We start from the raw sequence: 20,045 nt of genomic DNA on the forward strand, positions 1-20,045 counted from the left end.
GCTTTGATGCATGGCTACAACATGTGGCCTATATAGTAGCACCATGCATCCGACTGTAGCTATACTAGAGCTTTTTTTGTATAGGATTACCACACCTATATGAGGAGGATATAATTATGCACTCATAAATTATCCTCTGAGTAGGTGTGGTATATCTGACTTATACCACATGACCGTAGCACTATAAAAGGATCTCCCCCTAACAAAAATTCAATGCACAATGCATACTGCAAAAGAGCGAGACTATAATTATATATGTCGGATTTTGTAGCCCTCAAAGAACTAATTTAGCAACACGTCGTCCTACAGATGCTCAGGAGCTTCCTAGGTCCAATGTGTTCGACGTCCCTTGCTGCAATTGCAAGCTCGTCTTGGAAAAAATGTATATGACCACGCCTATTGACTTACGGAGGCTTAGCCATCTTGTTGTAGAGCAGCTTCCGTGATTTTGTTGTCGCTTTAGTATCTTAGTACCATCTTAGTACCGTCAAGCATGGCCTCCTTTCTGTTTGCTTATTTTCACTTCACACTTCGAAAAAATGCCTGGGTCTGTATGTTATTCTTCTATGTAGCTAATTGTCCAACAGCTGTTGACCAATGAAGTGGTGACGTAAATGTGGTATAAATAATCATCCGGTCAAGTGCAAGGCTTGTATAGGTTAATGTTCATGTGCATAAAAGACATCTGGTCTCTATGTGAAATAATGGAGTATCTCAGTGACCAATCAGAATGCACCATTTGTGATAAGCACTAATATTGTGTATAATTATGTGAAAATCATTTTATTTATGTTGAGTGTTACCATGCCCTCAGCGTGTGCTCTACCCCTGTAACCCACAAGTTTAAGCACCTGAGAGTGAACAAAAACATCTGCCTGAGGATCTACTGCAACGGCGACAAGGCACCAGGTGAGTAGAACCAATCTTGTTCTCTGTTGATAGGCAACAACTTTGTATTGTCTCCTGCATGGTTACTGTGTGCGATATAGTTGTATGTATACTGTAGATCGTCTTAAAGCCTGATAGGTCTATATAATAGTTGACACTATTTAGGAAGTTTCTACATGATTTAGAGCCCAAAGGGCTGGTTGTAATATCCCGAACGTAGTGAGGGTTCTACTAGCCCTGAGGACTTCTAAATCATGTGGAAACTTCCTATAAACAGTGTCTTAGATCATAGCAACCATGAGCATCTAGCTAAGTAAGCACATGATTTTCTAAGTAAGTACATGATTTTCTAAGTTAGATAGAACACTACCTTTAGCCGATCAGATTGCAATATTTATGGCAAACATGATTAAACACCATTTTCGCTCTCCTTGTAGAAAATACAATCTTACAAAAGTGCATGGCATTCAAAAAAGTGATTATAGTCTCTGCTACTTGATACAAGGATGTACACTTAAATAAAACCTACAAGTTATTCGATATACAGTGAAATTCTTATACAAAAACAAAAAGGTGTATTCAATACTGTGTGATGTACAATTGATCTAAAGTGATGATATTTCTTCTTGCAATGCTTGTGTGTGTAAATGATCTGCTCGTATAACTAAAGTGTTTGTGGCTGTGCCAACTGGTTGTTTTTCTCCGTAAAAATTGAATGAAGTCACTCTAACTTCGTAGGTTTTTGTGGTGTCAGCAAGTTTAAATGTTTCACTTGTTCCATAGCTTTCAATGTCGTGAAGCATCTCCTCATTACCTTCCTCTGATACTTGGACTTTAAAGTGATGTACTTCTTCTGAGTTTTGTGTCGGTAGCTCCCAATCAACTTTTATTTTGTTAAATCCGTTCAATTCCCATTTGAGTTCCTCTGGGACACTTGGGTATAAGCCTGGGTCGGCTTTGAATTCATCATCTGATTGATATATGTTTTCATCAGTTCTTTGTGCATATGCTATAGCACCTGGACCAAATATCGTGGGTGCTGTAAAAAGTTCTGCTGCGAATTTAGCACCAGCACTCATCTTGGTTTTAAACACTGTATATTCTGTAGCGTCCTCTTGTCTTTTTTTGTTGTCATTGTATGAGCCTACACTAACTGTGTAAGTTGTAAATGGATACAGATTCTCAAAAACGGTTGAATTTCCCTTGGTACGTCGCACTTGTATCACCTTGGGAATTCTAGTTTCTGCAATATTTTTTAGAGCCGTATTGTAATTGCCTTCTCTTAATCTGACTGTATAAAAATGTACCTCTTCAGGTTTTCTATTTGGCTTTCTCCATCGAACCTTGACGCTGTTGCTGCTTATTTTGTCAATAAAAAGTGATAAAGGGGCACCTGGGAATATTTTGGATGTACTCGGACTCATTTGTATTGGTTCGCTGTTTTTTTTAGCTACGGCAATAACTTTGATACAGTACTGTTGGTTTGAACGCAAATTAGTGAATGTATATTCTTTTACGTTACTCTTGACACTAATAGAAATTCTTTCACTGTGTCTGATCTCTATGTCATAGTGTGTAACAAGTGCTGGATGGATAGCAGGCTCCTCCCATTTAACTTGCAACGTGTGAGCTGTGATTTCTGGGATATTTATGTTCTTTGGTGGTCCTGGTTGTAGTTCTGAAACTGACATTAGGAATGCATCACTTGGAGGGCTATTCCCTTCTCCATTTTTCAGTGTGATCCGGAATAGGTAAGTTTGGATGTTTGTATCTCGTAGATTAGGTAAATCAATCGTAACCTTTGAATTTGTGTTTTCTACCTGTTGCTCGGCTATTAATAGAACTTCGGAACATTTCGTTTCCTTATTGTACTCACATTCAATAATGACACTGTGTACGGGACTTCCGTTCATTTGCTTGTTTGTTAACATTTTGAGCTCTAGTTCAGCAAGCAATGGTTCTCCCATAATAGGCTTAACATTTGGCTGAAGAGGTTTGTCTGGGGGGGCTTTCTTCGTTTTAGTCTCTAATTCGGCTATATCTCCTTCACAGATATTTATTGTTGTGTTATTCACACCTTGAACTCCAAAATGATAAGTTGTGAATGGATTAAGACCATTTATTTTGGCTTCAAAAGAAAGAGTTTTGTTAAACCTTTTTTGATGTACTGATACCTTTTCTAGTATTGTCCACTCTTGATCTTCTTTGTCTTTAGTAAGAATGTCATAGTATTTAGCTGCATTTCCATTTAGTTTTGGTACATTCCATGATAGCTTGACATTTTGAGCTTCTGGTGTGCATTCTAATTTATCAGGCTCACCAGGAGTCACCCCACCATGAGCTATACCAGCTAAGTCACTTTCTTGACTTTTTCCTACCTCATTGCTAAGACAAATACTTATCCAGCATGTCTCATCGATATTGACTTGTATTTGCTGCTCGTGGGTATTGTCCTCTACCGATGTTATATGCTCAATTTTGTAGTCCATTGATACTTTTGAATCTCTATCATAGTTGTAATAGTTAACATGAAGCTCTGTAGTTTCTCTCCCACTTTCTTTAAGTAGGGGTAGATAAGCCTTCAATATGAATTCTCTTCCTCTTGGAATCAAAATTGGTGGTGCTGGCCTTGGTGGTACAGAGGGTGGTGTGCATACATTTAAAGTAGCTTCCTCTGACATTAGAGTTCCGTTTAGAGCTTGTACAATGAAATTGTATTTAGTGTTGGGCCGAAGTTCAGATACAGAACATGAAAATGTGTCTGTATTTGCTTTTTCTGAAGTCCATGTTTCCTTCACTTCTTCTTTGTACTGTATCTGGTACTGCTTAGCTGCTAGTGGGTTAATTTCTGGTTTTTTCCAAGAAATGGTTATAGAATTATTTGTTGGAGTTGAACTAAGCTCTTCTGGTGATCCGGGGATTACATTTTCAGGATATACCTCTACCGCTTGGCTTGGTTCACTTCTTCCAATTGAATTAATAGTTACAATACGATAGCAGCTAATTAAAGGTTCAGTGAGGTTGATTAATTCAACTGGCAAAGTGATATCACTCTCAGTTGAATTTTCGAGGGAATGATTTTCCACTACAGTCCACTCTCCGGTTTGTTCGTTTCTTTTAATTTGTCGCTCAATAGCTATCTTGTTGACTGGCTTCCCATTTTCTTCGTTTGGCTTTTGTCGGTCGAATGTTATCTGTGCTTTGCTGGCTAAGGTCACCCTGACAGTTGGTGGGTGTGGTTTGTCTGGAATGTCGGCTAGTGTCTGGACATCTTTAGTACAATATTCACTGACTGCCCTGTTCTTGTCGTTTCTAGCATAAACTCGGATGGTGTATTCTGTGTATGGACTTAGTGAAGTTAGTTGCAGAGATCTGTCAGTGTGACTGACTTTCTTTCTCACTGACTTGATTGGAATCGGTTCTTGATCATCTCCTTTTTCCCAATATTGAATTTGATAGCTGTTTACCGCTCCTGGGTTACTTAATGGAGGATCCCAATCCACTTGAATTTGTCTTGCCTTAGCAATGGTTTTGATATTCTCTGGCTTTCCTGGTATCATATCGGCTATTTCCAGCTGGGCACTGTCACTCAGTTCACTTTTTCCAGCTTCATTCTTAAATTGAACTCGAAACCACCATGTATCCTCATTGTTTTTACAGTGTATGTGAACATCCTGAATCTGAAATTCTCTCTGAAAAGGATCTGCTACAGTTAAAGTTTCAGATTCCCAATTAGGATCTTTGTCACTTCGTCTGCTGATAATGATGTCCGTGACTGGACTTCCGTTTTGTTCTGCTTCTGACAACATTGTAATCGTAAGCTTGACTGTTTCTTCTGTTTGTGGACTTACTTTAACCATCTTCGGTTTTTCAGGTTTTCCAGCTTTTGTCAGGCATTTAAAAACAGTACTGTATTCACCATATCTATTTTTATGATCATTAAATCCTTTGACTTTAATGATGTAGTTAGTTTTAGGCTTAAGCTTTTTAAGTTTAAATTGAGTTATAGTGTGAGCCGTTTTAACTTCTCGTTTAGTAAAGTCCTTTCCTTCTCTGTACCATTCAACATAATAGTAGTTGACAGCATCAGCGTTTACTAGTGGCTTCTCCCAAGATAAAATTTGTGTTTCTAATTTCATAGTTACATTTTGTGGAGGTCCCGGAATTTGAGAAATCATGTCATCAAACACTTTGTTCTTGGCTGGTCCAACTGCTTGCCCGTAGTACTTTTCTTTAAGTACTTCTCGTTCTGGTGCTCCTGTTTGTATTTGGTGCTTATAGATTTTTTCAAAAACATTCTTACAAGAGTCTTCAGATTTCTCTGTATTGAGCTGTGTGACATGAGATATGTATCCTCCCAATACATTACTCTGGTCTATTTTAATGATCAGTTTCTCAAATTTCTTTAGCAATCGCCTCTTTCTTGTTTGTTCGTCCTTTTGAAGTATTTCATCTGTGTCTGCTGCTTCTGGAATCAGTCTGTGTAACTCAATTGTGAATTCACTCAATATATTTGTGTAAACCCTTTCATGTACTTCAAACAGTGTGTCTGTATTATTCACAGTTGCGGTTGGATCACTAGGCATCTTTAAGGTATCTTTTAGACTTTTTTCAAGTAGCACAGAATGTGTATGTTTAAGAGCTTCAATGTCTCCTTCTTCTAGAGGGAGCATTAGGTCTAAAAATTCGCTCATTTGCTTGTGGTACTTTTCGGCTAGGTCAATTGTTGTTTCTGTTAGTGTTATTTCAACTACCTTCTGGTAGCTAACCTCGAGGTTTGGAACAGTGCCTGGTTTGTTGAGAGCTTCCACATACTCATCAAGTAAAGCAGCCAACATTGGTCCATTCATAACTGTAGATGCATTGAAACCTAGCTTCACTGGCGTGTTGCTGACAACATGTTTCTTAGCAGAGTCTATACTCGTGTGAAAGTCTGGGTCAATGAGGTGCTTTTTGTCCGGATTAGAAATACCTGCACCTGGTGAGGGAATATCCAGGCACTCGATTTGTGGGAATATTGCTCGCACACTCCTGACAGCTCTGTCTCTCGTGCTTAGTGGTTTATCACCTCTATTGTTTGTCACTAAGATTTTTTGGAGGACATAGTCAGTAACTGACATTTCTTCACCATTGTCATGTTTACATTTAAGATCAGAATCTCTCATCAACCATAGAAAGTTTGGAAAGTGTTTCTTGAGATAGCTCTCATGCAAGTCATCGTGTTTGAGAGATTCGCTTATCAAAAATGATTGAGATATCTTCGCAAAGCAGCTGTAATGGTATAATTATATACGTATATAAATACTATAGTCTGTCTGTAAGTGTTATTGCATACCAGCAGATTTGCTATTATAACCATGAAATATACACACACATGCAAGCCTGACGGCTGCCCCAATTAAGGGCAAGCTGCCCGTATATTACATACCACACGAGGATTGTCATACTCATGCACATGAATATTTATAATTTTGTGTTTTATTAGGCTAGCAAGGCTTAAAATTATAGCATGCGTGCATGGCATACTATAATTTTAAGCATTGCTATACCTGGCCAATTTTTCTAATGGAACGCTAGGTCTGAAACAATACTTTTGAAGCTATAGCGTTCCAGCCTGGGAGTGAGTGTTTTTATCACGACAACCAAATTAATATGCCTCGTGGCTGTATACATGCATGGCCAAGTAACAGAAGTGGAACTATACACACTTGTTACTTTGATAACGTCAGGGGCGTAACTAGCAATGAGGCAGAGGAGGCCCTTACCTCCTGTACTACAAGTTTCATGTGACTCACCTCACTAGCTTTTAATAGCTCTGGCTAGCTAACTTCTTAGCTAACTAGGTAATACTATACAGAATGAGCAGAAATGAGCTCTATCACTGTCTTGTTGATGAAAAAAAGAGAAGGAGAACAGGTAAATAGCAGTTTTCTGCCATTTGCATGCTTTTCTACGCGATAATTAGTGGGTGTAGTTTCCGGGCAAACAATTTGCGGGGGAGGTTGTCTCCTTCCCGTAAATTTTCTAGTTACGCCCCTGAACGTGATATTATAGCTATAATAATTATAGGCACCATGCATTGTTTCTTTGATATTATAGGCAACAGCTATACCACGTAGTTTAAAGTGCATCCATGCATGTGGTACTGAGGAATGTACAATTTATGCAGAGTAGAACCATGGTATATAAACTTTCATCAGGAAACACTTGTGCCTTAATTAATTAAGTGCATAGTATAAACTACTATATATAAGTAAGCATGCTATATACAGTATATTTTTATCGTAGTATAACTATGCATTTTTACGAAATCTAATGTATAATTATGCATGTGTGTAGGGAGTTGCGTACACGCAAGGCATTGAGAAAAAAGGGTGGACAAATTTTTCGCGCTCAAAAGCATGAATTCAAAATACCGAATTTCGTCAGACGTCAATAATCGCCAGGTGATAATGCACGAACAAAACGAGAGTTGATTCTAACTAACTGCACTCACCAATAGGTGGCTATGGGACTACTAATCAGTGAACATTTGGATGGGCCAAGTCGAATCCAGTCGGAGCTGCATGTGATCACTAGAAAAAAACTGTCCAATAATTCGATTTTCGGCGAGTGTAATCATTTCCGTTTTTGCCAAAACTACACAGCTAACACATACTGAGTACAGTACATGGTGGAACAATTTCAGAGTCACACACTGGGCTCAATCTATAGATAGAGTACAGTACATGGTCAGTGGCGTAGCCAAGGGGTGGCAAAGAGGGCAAATGTCTTCCCTTTTTCTGGAGATCTCTACTACTCAGCTCAGGTTAGTGTAGCTGATTATCTTGCTGAGCACTCCCTTTCTTCCGAATCTTGCTGCAGTTAGCTAGCTAGTAAGCAAGCAAGTAAAACGATTTAGTCTCTAAACGCTATTCTGGTCTAAATCTATCCCCTCAGGGACCAACTTGGCTGGACCACCCTCCACGAAAGGCATCAAAGGTTCATGCTCACCCAAGTGCACAAATGTCTGCTGAACCTTGCCCCTCCCTACCTGACAAACAGTTCAAGCTCAATTCATCACTGTACAGTGACAAATTAGGAAGACTGGATCAGGAAACATCCACCTAGGCCAGCCAAAATCCGAACATTACAGAAGGAGTTTTGAATACTCAGGTGCTCTGCACTACAACCGTCTCCCGCTAACTTCATTATGCCCCACTACCAAGTCGTTTAAAACCTCCCTGAAAACTCTATAAACATCCTAGAAACATGTTTTTTTATTTTTATGTTTTTATAATTGTTATATAGGACCTGCATGAAAACCTACCGTTATGGTGGATGCAGCATTCCTATTCAAATGAAAATCTATCTATCTATCTATCTATCTATATAGACAGTTCTTGTTCTAAACTACATCCTTTACTATCTATGACTACATGTAGTGACCTAGCGTTCAATTGGAGACGGATTGGCCTGGGGTCGAGGCTATGACTACATGTAGCTTCTTCTAAAACATCAGGCCACACCCTAGTTGGGTGTGGCTCGACTGTCTCCTGACGGGAGGTCGGGTTGCAAGCCTATCTGGGATTTATTCTAGCGCCACTATAGTGGCGCCCTATCAGATTGCAGCATTTTTCACGTGCTTGGTTACACTTCCGTTTGCATCTAGTTGCGAAGCCGCATGCAGTATACTGTGGTTTATCCGTGTCATCATGTCCGTTAACACCCACTTGAGAAGAAGAATATTCATGGCAGTGTTACATAATGCTGCAAAACAAATCCCAGATAGGCTTGCAACCCGACCTCCCGTCAGGGAGACGGTCAGGCCATGCCCAACTAGCCACACCCAAATAATTGAGAAGTCAATTATGATGTCATAATTAAGAGGCGTGGCTTCTGGTCGAAATTTTGGCCCTGCGCAGCTGATAAGTTTTGCCCCCTCTTCCGGAAATTCCTGGCTACGCTCCTGATGGTGGAACAATTGCAGAGTCAGTAAATCTTACAAAGCTGAGCTAGAGTAGTTCGCTAGGAGTGTGCTTGCCGAAAGTAAAATGCCGAGTCAGCAATGAGCCCCACCCACCCGGTACCCCAGAAAGCTATGGTGGGTGTAGCCTCGAGACCAGGCCGATTAAAATACGGCCTGGTCTCTATTGCATGGGTGATAGTGCACATGCGCGAACTGAGTTACCCAGAATCTGGGTAACTCGTTATACTTTAGTAAACCTTTGTAAAATTATACTGTAAACTAGTTTGTTTACTAGTTTCTTTCCGTATTAATTTTAACAAATACTTGTCTCCTGTGAAGCTGTGGCTTATGCTCTCTATTGCATTGTCGAGAAGACTTGCTGGCTAGCTGTGGCCCTCTATGGTGTTGTCGAGAAGGCTTGCATACTAGTCTGAAGCCAGAAGAAGCTCTCATTTGTACAGAAACCAAGTGCAAAACATCACGACCATCCAACCATCATAGAGGTAGATGAGAGCCTTGTCTGGTTTCAAACTAGTGTGCAATCCTTCTCGACAACACCATAGAGTGCCACAGCTAGCTAAGGCTATAAAGCTTCATACCGTATACGTATAGCGCGTATATTCGAGGGTATAAATGTTTTGCGGTTTTCGCGGATTGAGCCTATATACCGCAAAATTTATACCCACAAAAATTTATGATTAGTAGGCGTGTTCAGTGTTCAGTATAATTGATCACACCTATCGATATTAAGAGGAAAGAAAAAAGGAATCACAAGAGACAAGAACGCCGGTATAGCCCAGATTGTTTTGTACATATTGGTGGTATCCCCTGACCATGGCCTGCACAGCAAACGTTCCGCTAGAGGTGGAGGACATAGTGCCTCACCGATTCTATTATTTTATACAGGCTAACGGTGTGGAGGTACAGCTGTATGTTGATGTGCGCATGCGCCAGAAGGCTGGAACTCAGACCACGAAAATAAAATCTGCGAAAATTTATACCCTCGAAATATACCTGCTATACGGTATACATAGTAGATGAAAGCACAAAGCACAAACAATTAAACAGTAAACCTGTATACGAGTAAAACAAGTAGTAAAAATAATGATTGTAACATTGTTGTACAATGTACAATTACATAGTAGATAGTACGTGGGCGTGTATGGACCACGCCTATGATTAATTACACATGCAATAGATACCAGGCCGTATTTTTATCGGCCTGGATTCGAGGCTATGGTGGGTGGGGTTCATTGCTGACTCGGTCAGCACTTTACTACTGATGAAATGGACTGCATAATTATCTCACACCGCAATAAAATAGATGTCATACCTCATTTGCTGGATATCTGATTCTTTAAATGCTCCGCCCTTGGTATTGTATATCAAACAAGAGCTCAGTAGGGTGACAAGAATGAGGATACTCATCACTTCCTCTCTGGAGGAGCTCTCACTTTCCTGAGCAGCGTCTGTACCCTCTGTATCGAGTAGTATTAGGACGTGGTCATCGAATTCTAATACATTTGTGGACATCCAGATTCCTCTAGTGCAGGGATCCCTGGAGTGGCTCACTGTGAAATCATCTCCACCTAGTACTTGTGACAAGAAGTACGACTTTCCGGTTCTATAAGGGCCACATATGCCCAGAACAGCAACTGGTTTTATAATAGTGCGTAAAAGTCTCATAGCTTCCTGGTTTACGATGATTGATTTGCTATGTTGACTATGTGTGACGAGTGGTATAGATGGATCAAGTTTTTCTTCTGCCAATTTCCGTTGTTTAGGGTAGTCTAAAACAAAAAAATGCAGTAAAGAATATATATCAACATAATTTTGCAGGGTGTACTTCCTGGTATGCAAGGTTGGTAATTTTTAGACTTATAGTCTACCTTTTTGTGTTAGCTCTGGAGTTTTATTATCAGCCTCTTGATGCGTTCTGTCACTTTTCTCATCACTGTCAGTTTGTGCCCCTGTACAATTAAAATAAGTTTGTGACTTAGATAGTGGCTATTTCACAAGGAATGTTTTCACACCTGAATGTATTCTATGCCTAAACATACCGCTTACCTTGATTTAGCTTGTCCATTTCTATAGTACACTCTGTGTTGGATGCCATGGTGCATGTATGCACTTTGCAGCAGCTATAATTCTAGAGAATTGCATGAGGTCATATGATCTATTCATGTAGCATATTGGGCAGCTCTATAGTACTCACTCTCTTATGAGGTGATGTGTTGTGTACTCCAAATGCCAATTTTAGCTAACTGCAGTTCACATCATTATACATGTAGCTATATTGTTTTTGAACAATGCAAACTGCGCACGTGTGGGAGCGACAGCTTGCATTGTGTACTGCAATGCATGCAGTCCACACATGGTCGTTTTTACAAATTGTGCATGCTGCAAGAGACGGCCTGCATCATGTAGTAGAACCTCGATTATCCGGACACTTCGGTGGTTCCAGAGGGATCTGAATATCATGGAATATGCCAGATAAGAGAATGGATAAACCACGCCTCGATCCACCCACTTAATTGAAAAACAGCAGTGACGTGCCTATTTCGTTGAAATGACCTGTCGTGAGAAATTCTCCTAGCGGGATAAAATCGAGGTTCTACTGTTACACACAGTGTTTTGTTATAATAAAAAGTACACTCACAGCCACTGCCCCCCCCCCCCCAGTGGCTGGCCATGGTATCTCTGAAGGAGCACCTTGATGTGAACCCTAGGCCTCCGACAGTCTCACAGCCAACACTTTTCCCCTAAGGGGACGAGAACGACTAGGTGGACCTTCACCTCTTGCACTGTCATGCATGAATACAACGTGAGTTCACACACATCACATACAGCTAGTGTATACTTACTGTAACAAAATGTGTCGGTTACTGCTCATGCTAATTTCTGACATAGAAGATACAGACTGCCGTAATTGATGAATTACACAGGGGCGGATCCAGGAATTTTGATAGAGGGGGAGGGAAATCACAAAACATTTTGAATCATTCTAAAAAAAGTCAACTGTTTTTCAATGCTCTACAGCTAGTGTAGCTATTCCAGTTCTTAGGTGATAGTCTGGATCTATTTTTGTGTTGTTTCCTGCATGACTCATTGAGAATTCTCAGTATTAAACTGGGTGTGGTCGTCATGATGATCAATATGTCACCTAGCTACATCGATTCAGTGCGGAGGAGGTGCGACCAGTCAAAAGGTCATTAATGAATTATCACATGCTCTATGTTTCTAATGGAGATCCAACCTGATGCTGATTTATCGATGTACCCTAGCTCTTTCATCACTTTGATTAATTCTTCAGCCAAAATAATACCGATGTAGATCTACCCCTCAGTAGTGACGCAGGTCACGAGGGCAATTGGCACTACTGAGTCCAACATGCGCATGAGTGAAGCTGTGTAACATGATTTATTGCATTCCTTTCAGTGTATGTACATCACCCTTTTATAAGACACAAGTTGCTTGTGTGGTTTGCTGTGCATGCACCAGACATTATGGATATACCGCATATATAGCGAGTAATGAACTACCCATTTGTTTCGTACAGCTCAGGATAGTGACGTTGAACCTATTGTGGTAGAATCATTATTAGCAGAGTTGAGTGCTAGAAGTAGCTATAGCAACGGAGTCAGCTCAAGATCAATTGTAACAACTATAAGATCATACATATACACTAAACAACAAGAGAGACACACAGGCCTTTTTACAACAAAGAATCTATTGTCAGGCTCTGCTCCACAGGAAGTACTTAACATTCCTAACAGAAACCATATATATATTGTATAGCGGGTAATTTTCGTGGGGTAAAAAATACGTTTAACTCGAAAAACGGTGGTATTCGTGAGTAAAATTTCGTTTAGTCTCGTGGCTGCATTCCTACGTTCCGGTAAGCCACGCCTACGTTAAAATTTTGTGGAGGTCAGCTTGCCCACGAAAATAATAAATATTTTACCCCACGAAAATTACCCGCTATACAGTAGCTACAGTACAAATTAATTAAGTTAAGTAAATGACAGAGTAAACGATGTTACAGTACACATTATAAGTGCACACACATAATTTTAATAATAATAATTTTGTATGTAATAGTTGTGGCACGGACAAATGCATGAGTGTCACATGGGTTCGGGCCTACGTCACTACCGATGCATGAGCCAATTATACATTATACATCTAATGTTAAATCTGTGTGTGTGCCTCCATGTACAGGCACTGTGAGAAGGTGCACGTAATACAGCACTCCATGCATGGACTATATAGAGATGCCGGAACAGAACCCTCAGATCAGCTTTTAATTATCACTATGTGTGGTTGTGTATGTTGTGTTTTGTACAATGTGTGCTGAACAAGAAAAAATCGTTCAACCTATATAGTTCAGTGAAATGCTCTCTCTGCATATGCATGATTGTTTTATTCTTGTAGTCTTGTCGCATTCAGTGCATGGTACAATCTTGACATATACACACAGAATATACTGGCCACTCTATAGTTATAAATGCTAATTATTATGATTATTATGGCCTATGCATGAATGACTCTATAACACTATAAATGGCATAATTATGCTCATGCATGCGTGCACGTACTCTCAAGTTTGTGAACTCTTTTATGTGACACTATAGCTATAATTATAGATCTATATAGATTTGCAGATGTTTTGTAAATAATACCTTGACGGTATCGTTAATGAAACAGAGCACATGCAGTACCTCAGTATACCTCAATATGTAGATCATGTAACAAACAGTTTGCAATGTGATACCAGAACAATTGTGGTTTGAAATAACTACACAGAGAAGGCATACATATGCTACGATGCAGTTCTCTTAACAACCAGAGTTCCTGCCAGCTGGTGATGGCCAACAAGTTGAGCTCAGTTTTTCACTTTCTTTGTGCTCTGTTTGGCCGACAACATGAGCTTCCTCTTACAACTACTGAGGGCGGAGACATGAGTGGGCGGAATCTCTTGTGGCAATGTTTGGGGGAGCTAGGTTCTTAGAGTCTGTTTTAGATGGAGTAATCGTTGGTTTAGTAGGGGTAGCGATGTTACTTATTGTCATGTCTTCGTGATTAGGGGTTGCTTTTGAATTAGTTGTAGAGGCGAAATTTGAGTTGTGTAGGTCATTGCAGAGGAGATTGTGGGTTGAATTCGTGAATTGAGTTGAAGAGAGTCTCTCAGAGTTCCTGATTTTGTCTCACGGTTTTCGGATTCCACGGGTTTTGAGTAATACAGTCAAGTCTGTTTCGTACTGGAGGGAGTGAGGGTGTGATTGTTAGGGGGAGTCTCAGTGGATGATTGTGCTTCTAGAATCCTTTTTTGAGCCTTCAAATGCTCTGTGTGAGTAAAGATACGGTTTATGGGAACTTAAAGTTACTTTAGTAATTTTAGCGTTTTAGATTTTTCAGGGGACGGATTTGTAGCAAATTCATTGGCCCAAAGATGTACAAGTATGAGTTTTAAGGTTGAATGGAAAGTTTGGAGTCAGATACAGATGAAAAAAGGGCTTAGCATACTCTCAAAAGTACATTTTTATTAGAAAAAAAGTTTTTTTTAAAGAGATTCATACTCCTGTCTGGTTTAAAATGCGTTTATTATTATATAGCGGGTACTTAATTTAGCGTTAATTACTAAAATTAGTACCCGTATAATAATAACTACTAATAGCTGTCTACTCCAACGTGGAAAGAAAACCCAGGCTGGAAACGGTTGAGCAATTGTCTTTAATACTAAAAAAACTGCTGCTGTTTGAACTTGCACGTTGGCCTCTAGCTACAGGCGTCCTTTATTCGAGGTACATATTTACAGCTGAAGCGATTCTGTACCAAGAACAATGGAAAAGGGTCACTACAATAAAAAGCTAGAATTGTTTGTTGCTGTTAGCTGACTCTGGGATCCTACTCCAGGAGCCATACTTCTCTGGCACTCCAGGCTTCTTTGCTGTTGATCCTAGTCCACAGTGCATGTCTAAAACTCTGTTCTCAAATGTTTCAGCATGCCTCCTGTCTGGTTTAAGCTCCTGAGTTGCTATATGTTAGACAGCTCAGTCATGCTCTGCATTATATCACTCTTCTGGTTTCTTCATAATCATGCCACCAGCCGAGGGTTGAACTTTAGTGCTCTAGATAAGTCCATGTACTGAGAAGGAATTAACATCTAAAATGAGTATGTACTCTGGACACCAATATTGCACAGAGTCGTGCTATTCTTGCACTTTAACGGTGGTTACAAGTGTACAGTTTGCAGGTACAACATGCACATCTATATACATGTATAACTGATCACTGGAGACGGGTTGTCAAGCAATATACCAATTAGCTACTAACACTACTAACATGTAGTACATGTAACCAGAAGTATGTGACTACATGTACAACAAGAAGGAAAACACGTACCATTTCAGTAGCAAGCTACGTACACCACACCGAAATATAATTATTGTAGCCTATTAAATGTGTTTAAAACAATCCTAGCTTTAATAGATCACAGTAAAAGGTAAGTATGGTTTTGTCCTTAGCAAAGGGTTCTAAGAAGGCTCCAAGAGTAAGTGTGAGTGCGTGTCTACGAACCTTGTCCAGGTTCGTGGGACACCAGTCTACAGCTGTCACCTCCTTGATGTGACCCTGGAGCAGTATAGGGGGAACCCGAGAGTCCCTTACCTGAGGGGGGGGGGTATGATAACTTTGTTACCATGATCTAAATAGTACAGTCATGCACAATCTCTCTCAACTCAATTTTTTCTCTGTGACCGCTATTTTTGACTGTAGGTAGAAGAACCCACTACATAGGGCACATGCACGCACAGTAGCTTGGATTAAAAAATGTTGGTGCAGTAACACTACAACTAGCCAGAAGCTGGTAGGTAGACAGATTCTTAGAGCTATATAGTCCCACACACCTTCCAGATGTAGGCAGCTGGAGCCAGTCAATCCATCCCCACTGCATGAGATAGGCCTTAGAGTAGAACATGGAGGAGCTCTTGTGTCATGTCCACTGTAGCCATCCACAGGTACCTGCCCCAGGGTGCTTGTACTGTACTTGTAGATGCTGTGTAGTGATAGGAGATGGAATGCAAAAGTTAGATTGGGAGAACACAGCGCAATATAAAATGAAAGCACCGCGGGTGTACATGTATATCATGATGAACAGTTTTAATTTTGCTGCATGCAGGCAAAAATCCCGAGTCCAGGAATCATCAGAGGAATCATAGGGAAACTCAAAGAGTGGGTAATGATCGACGATGATTGTTGTTAAAACGATTGATGCCAAACTTAAAGTCTAAAATAAATGGCTGGATCAGAGCTTTCTTTTCACTCTTGTAACTACCAATAGCTAGCGTTCTAGTGCAGAGCTAACTACTAAGTAGAGTAGCAACACTCGGTGAACAAGTTTTGCTACGTACTCTTCTGAAAAGGCAATAACTCGAGAACGAAGCATTATTTTACAAATCCACAAATAACACACACAGACACACAAACGTATACCTCGCTTGCGCATGAGCACCGAGGCATATAAATATAAAATGGGTGATGGTCATTTCTAATAGTGAACCTGATTCTATAGGACAGGACAAGTACATTCTGAAGACTTTGGGCATCCTGCTCACAGTAGAGCAACAAACATCTTACATGCCATCAGTGCCACTGGCATAGACACAGCTTTGATGGGTATTGGCCACGAGGGAGTTGAACCTGTAGACATGCCCCCCTCTATCCATGGGGACAAACGAGTGCCAGCAGGGGGTGGGGCACATTTGTGGTTTGTGTAGTATCGTCGCATGTCCCAAGCTTCACAACACTGTAGGGGAGACACAGTTGCCATAGAGCCATGCTCTTCCAATTTGATTAACATTAACAAAAGTGGAATACCCAAACAACCATTTTGACTTACTGGGCTCATCCTTGACACAGACCGACTTGACGCTTCCCTTGTGACCAGAGAAAGTGGTCATGAGTGTCTCCCCGACCACATCCCATAGACACAGTCGCTGGGCCACTGAGGCAGTCGATATGCTGTAAGTAGCTTTGGATGATCAAATCGTACCAGAAAGTTGAGACTGTTCGAGATAGGCACGACAGATTACGGTAGATGGCAGAAGTAAGGTGTATCCAATAAGGAATGTATGTGTGTGGGCGTGGTTGTATTCTATAATTGTGTGTGGGTTGATTCCATGTCTGTTGTGTCGTCTGTGTCTGTTGTGTTCGCTGTGACGGCCTACTCAGCATGCATACACATGGGGATGGGATAACATAGGGGAAAGTAAAAGCGCTCCCCCCATACATGGGGCAAAGGTCACTAATTGGTTGTCACTTGTCCCACGTTTCCCCCAGAATGCTCAGGTACGTGGTGGGGGTACGTGTGGGCATAGCATAGCATAGCATTGATAGATGCATATCACATAAGTCACTGATATGCGCTATATGCTAATATAGATAGCCGATCACATGTGTCATTAACTGACCTGTGAGTGCTGCCATTACTGTAGTTGATTCAGTGCAGTATGACTGGATGATATGATGGGGCCATGCCTTGAGTTAGTTGGGCGGAGCCCGACCGTCCCTGACGGGAGGTCGGGGGACACGCTTATATAGGATTTGTACTTGTGTATTATGTAATACTGCTTGGAGCATCATGAATATAATCATTTTAAGTGGGTGTTAAACGCAATATGCACCGCACTGCACCACATGCACACTGGCTGGCACTGAAAACAACATGACTTTGCTACTAAATTAAAAGAGCAAGAATGGCCCAAGTGCTACAATGTTTTGGATGTGGGGATGAGCTATCGGCCTGGTAACAGGAGAGCTCTTGATGGTCCAGCTGGAAAGGAAGTGTTTTCGGTTTCGCAATATGCACCGCACTGCACCACATGCACACTGGCTGGCACTGAAAACAACATGACTTTGCTACTAAATTAAAAGAGCAAGAATGGCCCAAGTGCTACAATGTTTTGGATGTGGGGATGAGCTATCGGCCTGGTAACAGGAGAGCTCTTGATGGTCCAGCTGGAAAGGAAGTGTTGGACCTGTGGACAATGCTACTGGAGAATGAGGAAGAACAGATGTGTGCTGATGTCGACATTAACAGTATTGTAAATGGCAGTGATAAAAACAGATTGCCCAAAATGTGCAGGAAATGTTTCGGTAGATATAGCAGCTTTCTTGAAGCACAGGTAATAATGAAAATAAAATTTGTGATTAGCTGAAAGAAGTAACTAAGTCTTAGGTCACACTGTCCACATAAACATGACTTAGAACAAATATCACAGCACAAGCAATTGAAACCGAGATCAACATGTTTGTAATTGTCAATATTTCGGAAAAGACTATCCCTTCTACAATCTGTAGTGTTGAAGTTTGAAGCATATTCATTATTAACTTGATGGTAAATTCTTGCCTTTAAAAGGGTTACACGTGATGGTTTACCATCTCGACCTGCTCTACCAGTCTCTTGTACATAGCTACTGATATCGTCTGACAGGCCAACATGACAAATGTTGGGACAATCAACACCCATACCAAAATTAATGCCATAGTAGCTACAACAATGCAAAGATTGCCAAATAAACGAATGATTTCAGATTTATGGGCTGGATCAGTGACACTTGTAAACATGTCCACGAGGCAAAATTCAGGAAAATCAGGTGTATCATCAGGATTTGTGAATGCAGCTCCAAGGTAATCCTTAAAGAAGAGGTATATACATGTCACCACACACTCCAAAAGAACGTCCATATAATTATGATTGTTTTGGGAAACTTGTTTCTCTCGATTACCAATTTCTGGGCCAAGTTTTGGAATGTCTCTGGTATACTTTTGAACAATCCAACAGCATAAATCAAATTTGGGATTACTGGGACTCTCGTAATGACAAATGGGTTTCTTAGGCCAACAATACGAGAAATGAATGAAATGTCACTTCGGGTAGCTGTTGCTGTTAGCGCCATCACATGAACTGATGTTGGAATGAGGCTGCGCACTTCTCTAATTCTCAACAGCATTTGCCTGAAAGTCTCACCCTAGCCTCCTTCTCAAGGCCTAAACAATTAGGCCTGCTACTGACTGCTTGCGCATGCGTCAAATTATTGGATAATATTCCCGTAATATTTCCATTAAACTGAATTTTTACCCGAATTATATCCTGAATAACATATACAGACAAAGAATACTCTTCATAAAGTCAGACACAGAGCTATATAGCTAGCTAGCTAGAGACAGAGCTGTATTGGTTACAGCAGCAATTTCTTTCTGATAGAGTCGACTTTCACCAAGGTTAGTGTCAGATGGGCGTGGCCTATCCATATAGGCTATTGTCAGCCTTCCCCTCCGTTCAGAGGATTGTTATCCACACGGTTGCAGGCTGTGAGTCCTTTGTTAACATAGTAGGCTAAGGGTAGCTATTAGAATGCTATCACACGGGCTACAATCACACTTCTATCCACTTTCTTCAATCCACTTCTGTTTGTTGTGACGTCATTGTTTTACTGAGCAAAATACAATGGTATCCGAATTACCCACTTTCTGGGTAATAGGTGGCGCATGCGCAAACAGTCGATACCAGGCCCTCTCTTAGCGGCCTGGAATCGAGGCTAGTCTCACCCCTGCAATAATATTATTGGTACACATGTTAATAAAAAACAATGAGTCAAATACATACCATTTCTTCACACAATGAGCTTCATCGATTATCAAAGCCTTGAGTCTATTAGCATACACATCTCCCCCCAGAAGTCTTCTCCAATGCTTCTTGCTGATGATCATTTCAGGTGTAAAGAGTACTAGCTGATACTTTCCATGGAAGATCGCATCCATTGTAGCTGCATCAGACATCTCGCCCGAGACATATGTGCTAGAGATGCCTTTAGAACAATAGATGGCTACCTATATATAGAATAAAAGCATCCAGCTTAGAATGATCTAGTTATACGTGTAAACAGCTCATATGCACATGTACGTATAATTATATGTATGTTCTATCTAGCCTTACATACCTGATCATGAATGATGGCCAGCAGAGGAGTGACTACTACTACAATAGAATAACCTTTCTCCTTCTCCAATATTTTGTCAAATGCTGCAGGCAAACAAGCATAGCAAAGGCTCTTTCCAAATCCAGTAGGCAATACAGCAAGACATCTCTGCCTCTCAGAAAAGAAGTGACTACTTCCAAGCTCGTTAGCAGCTTCTGTGACAGCTT

General features: G+C 40.6%; 1 protein-coding gene across 1 annotated transcript; it reads right to left on the minus strand.

Moving 5' to 3' along the window:
* Nucleotides 1-1,281: 1,281 nt before the first annotated feature.
* Nucleotides 1,282-15,436, minus strand: LOC135339637 (titin-like). Its single transcript, XM_064535804.1, has 5 exons — nucleotides 15,416-15,436; nucleotides 10,904-10,985; nucleotides 10,726-10,806; nucleotides 10,170-10,626; nucleotides 1,282-6,159 (listed from the first exon to the last, which is right to left on the minus strand). The coding sequence occupies exons 2-5, from the start codon at nucleotides 10,950-10,952 to the stop codon at nucleotides 1,494-1,496; spliced, it is 5,253 nt and encodes a 1,750-aa protein (XP_064391874.1). The 5' UTR covers nucleotides 10,953-10,985; nucleotides 15,416-15,436; the 3' UTR covers nucleotides 1,282-1,493.
* Nucleotides 15,437-20,045: the final 4,609 nt, after the last annotated feature.

This window comes from Halichondria panicea, chromosome 8 (genome assembly GCF_963675165.1).
Source record: "Halichondria panicea chromosome 8, odHalPani1.1, whole genome shotgun sequence".
Lineage (NCBI taxonomy): Eukaryota > Metazoa > Porifera > Demospongiae > Suberitida > Halichondriidae > Halichondria > Halichondria panicea.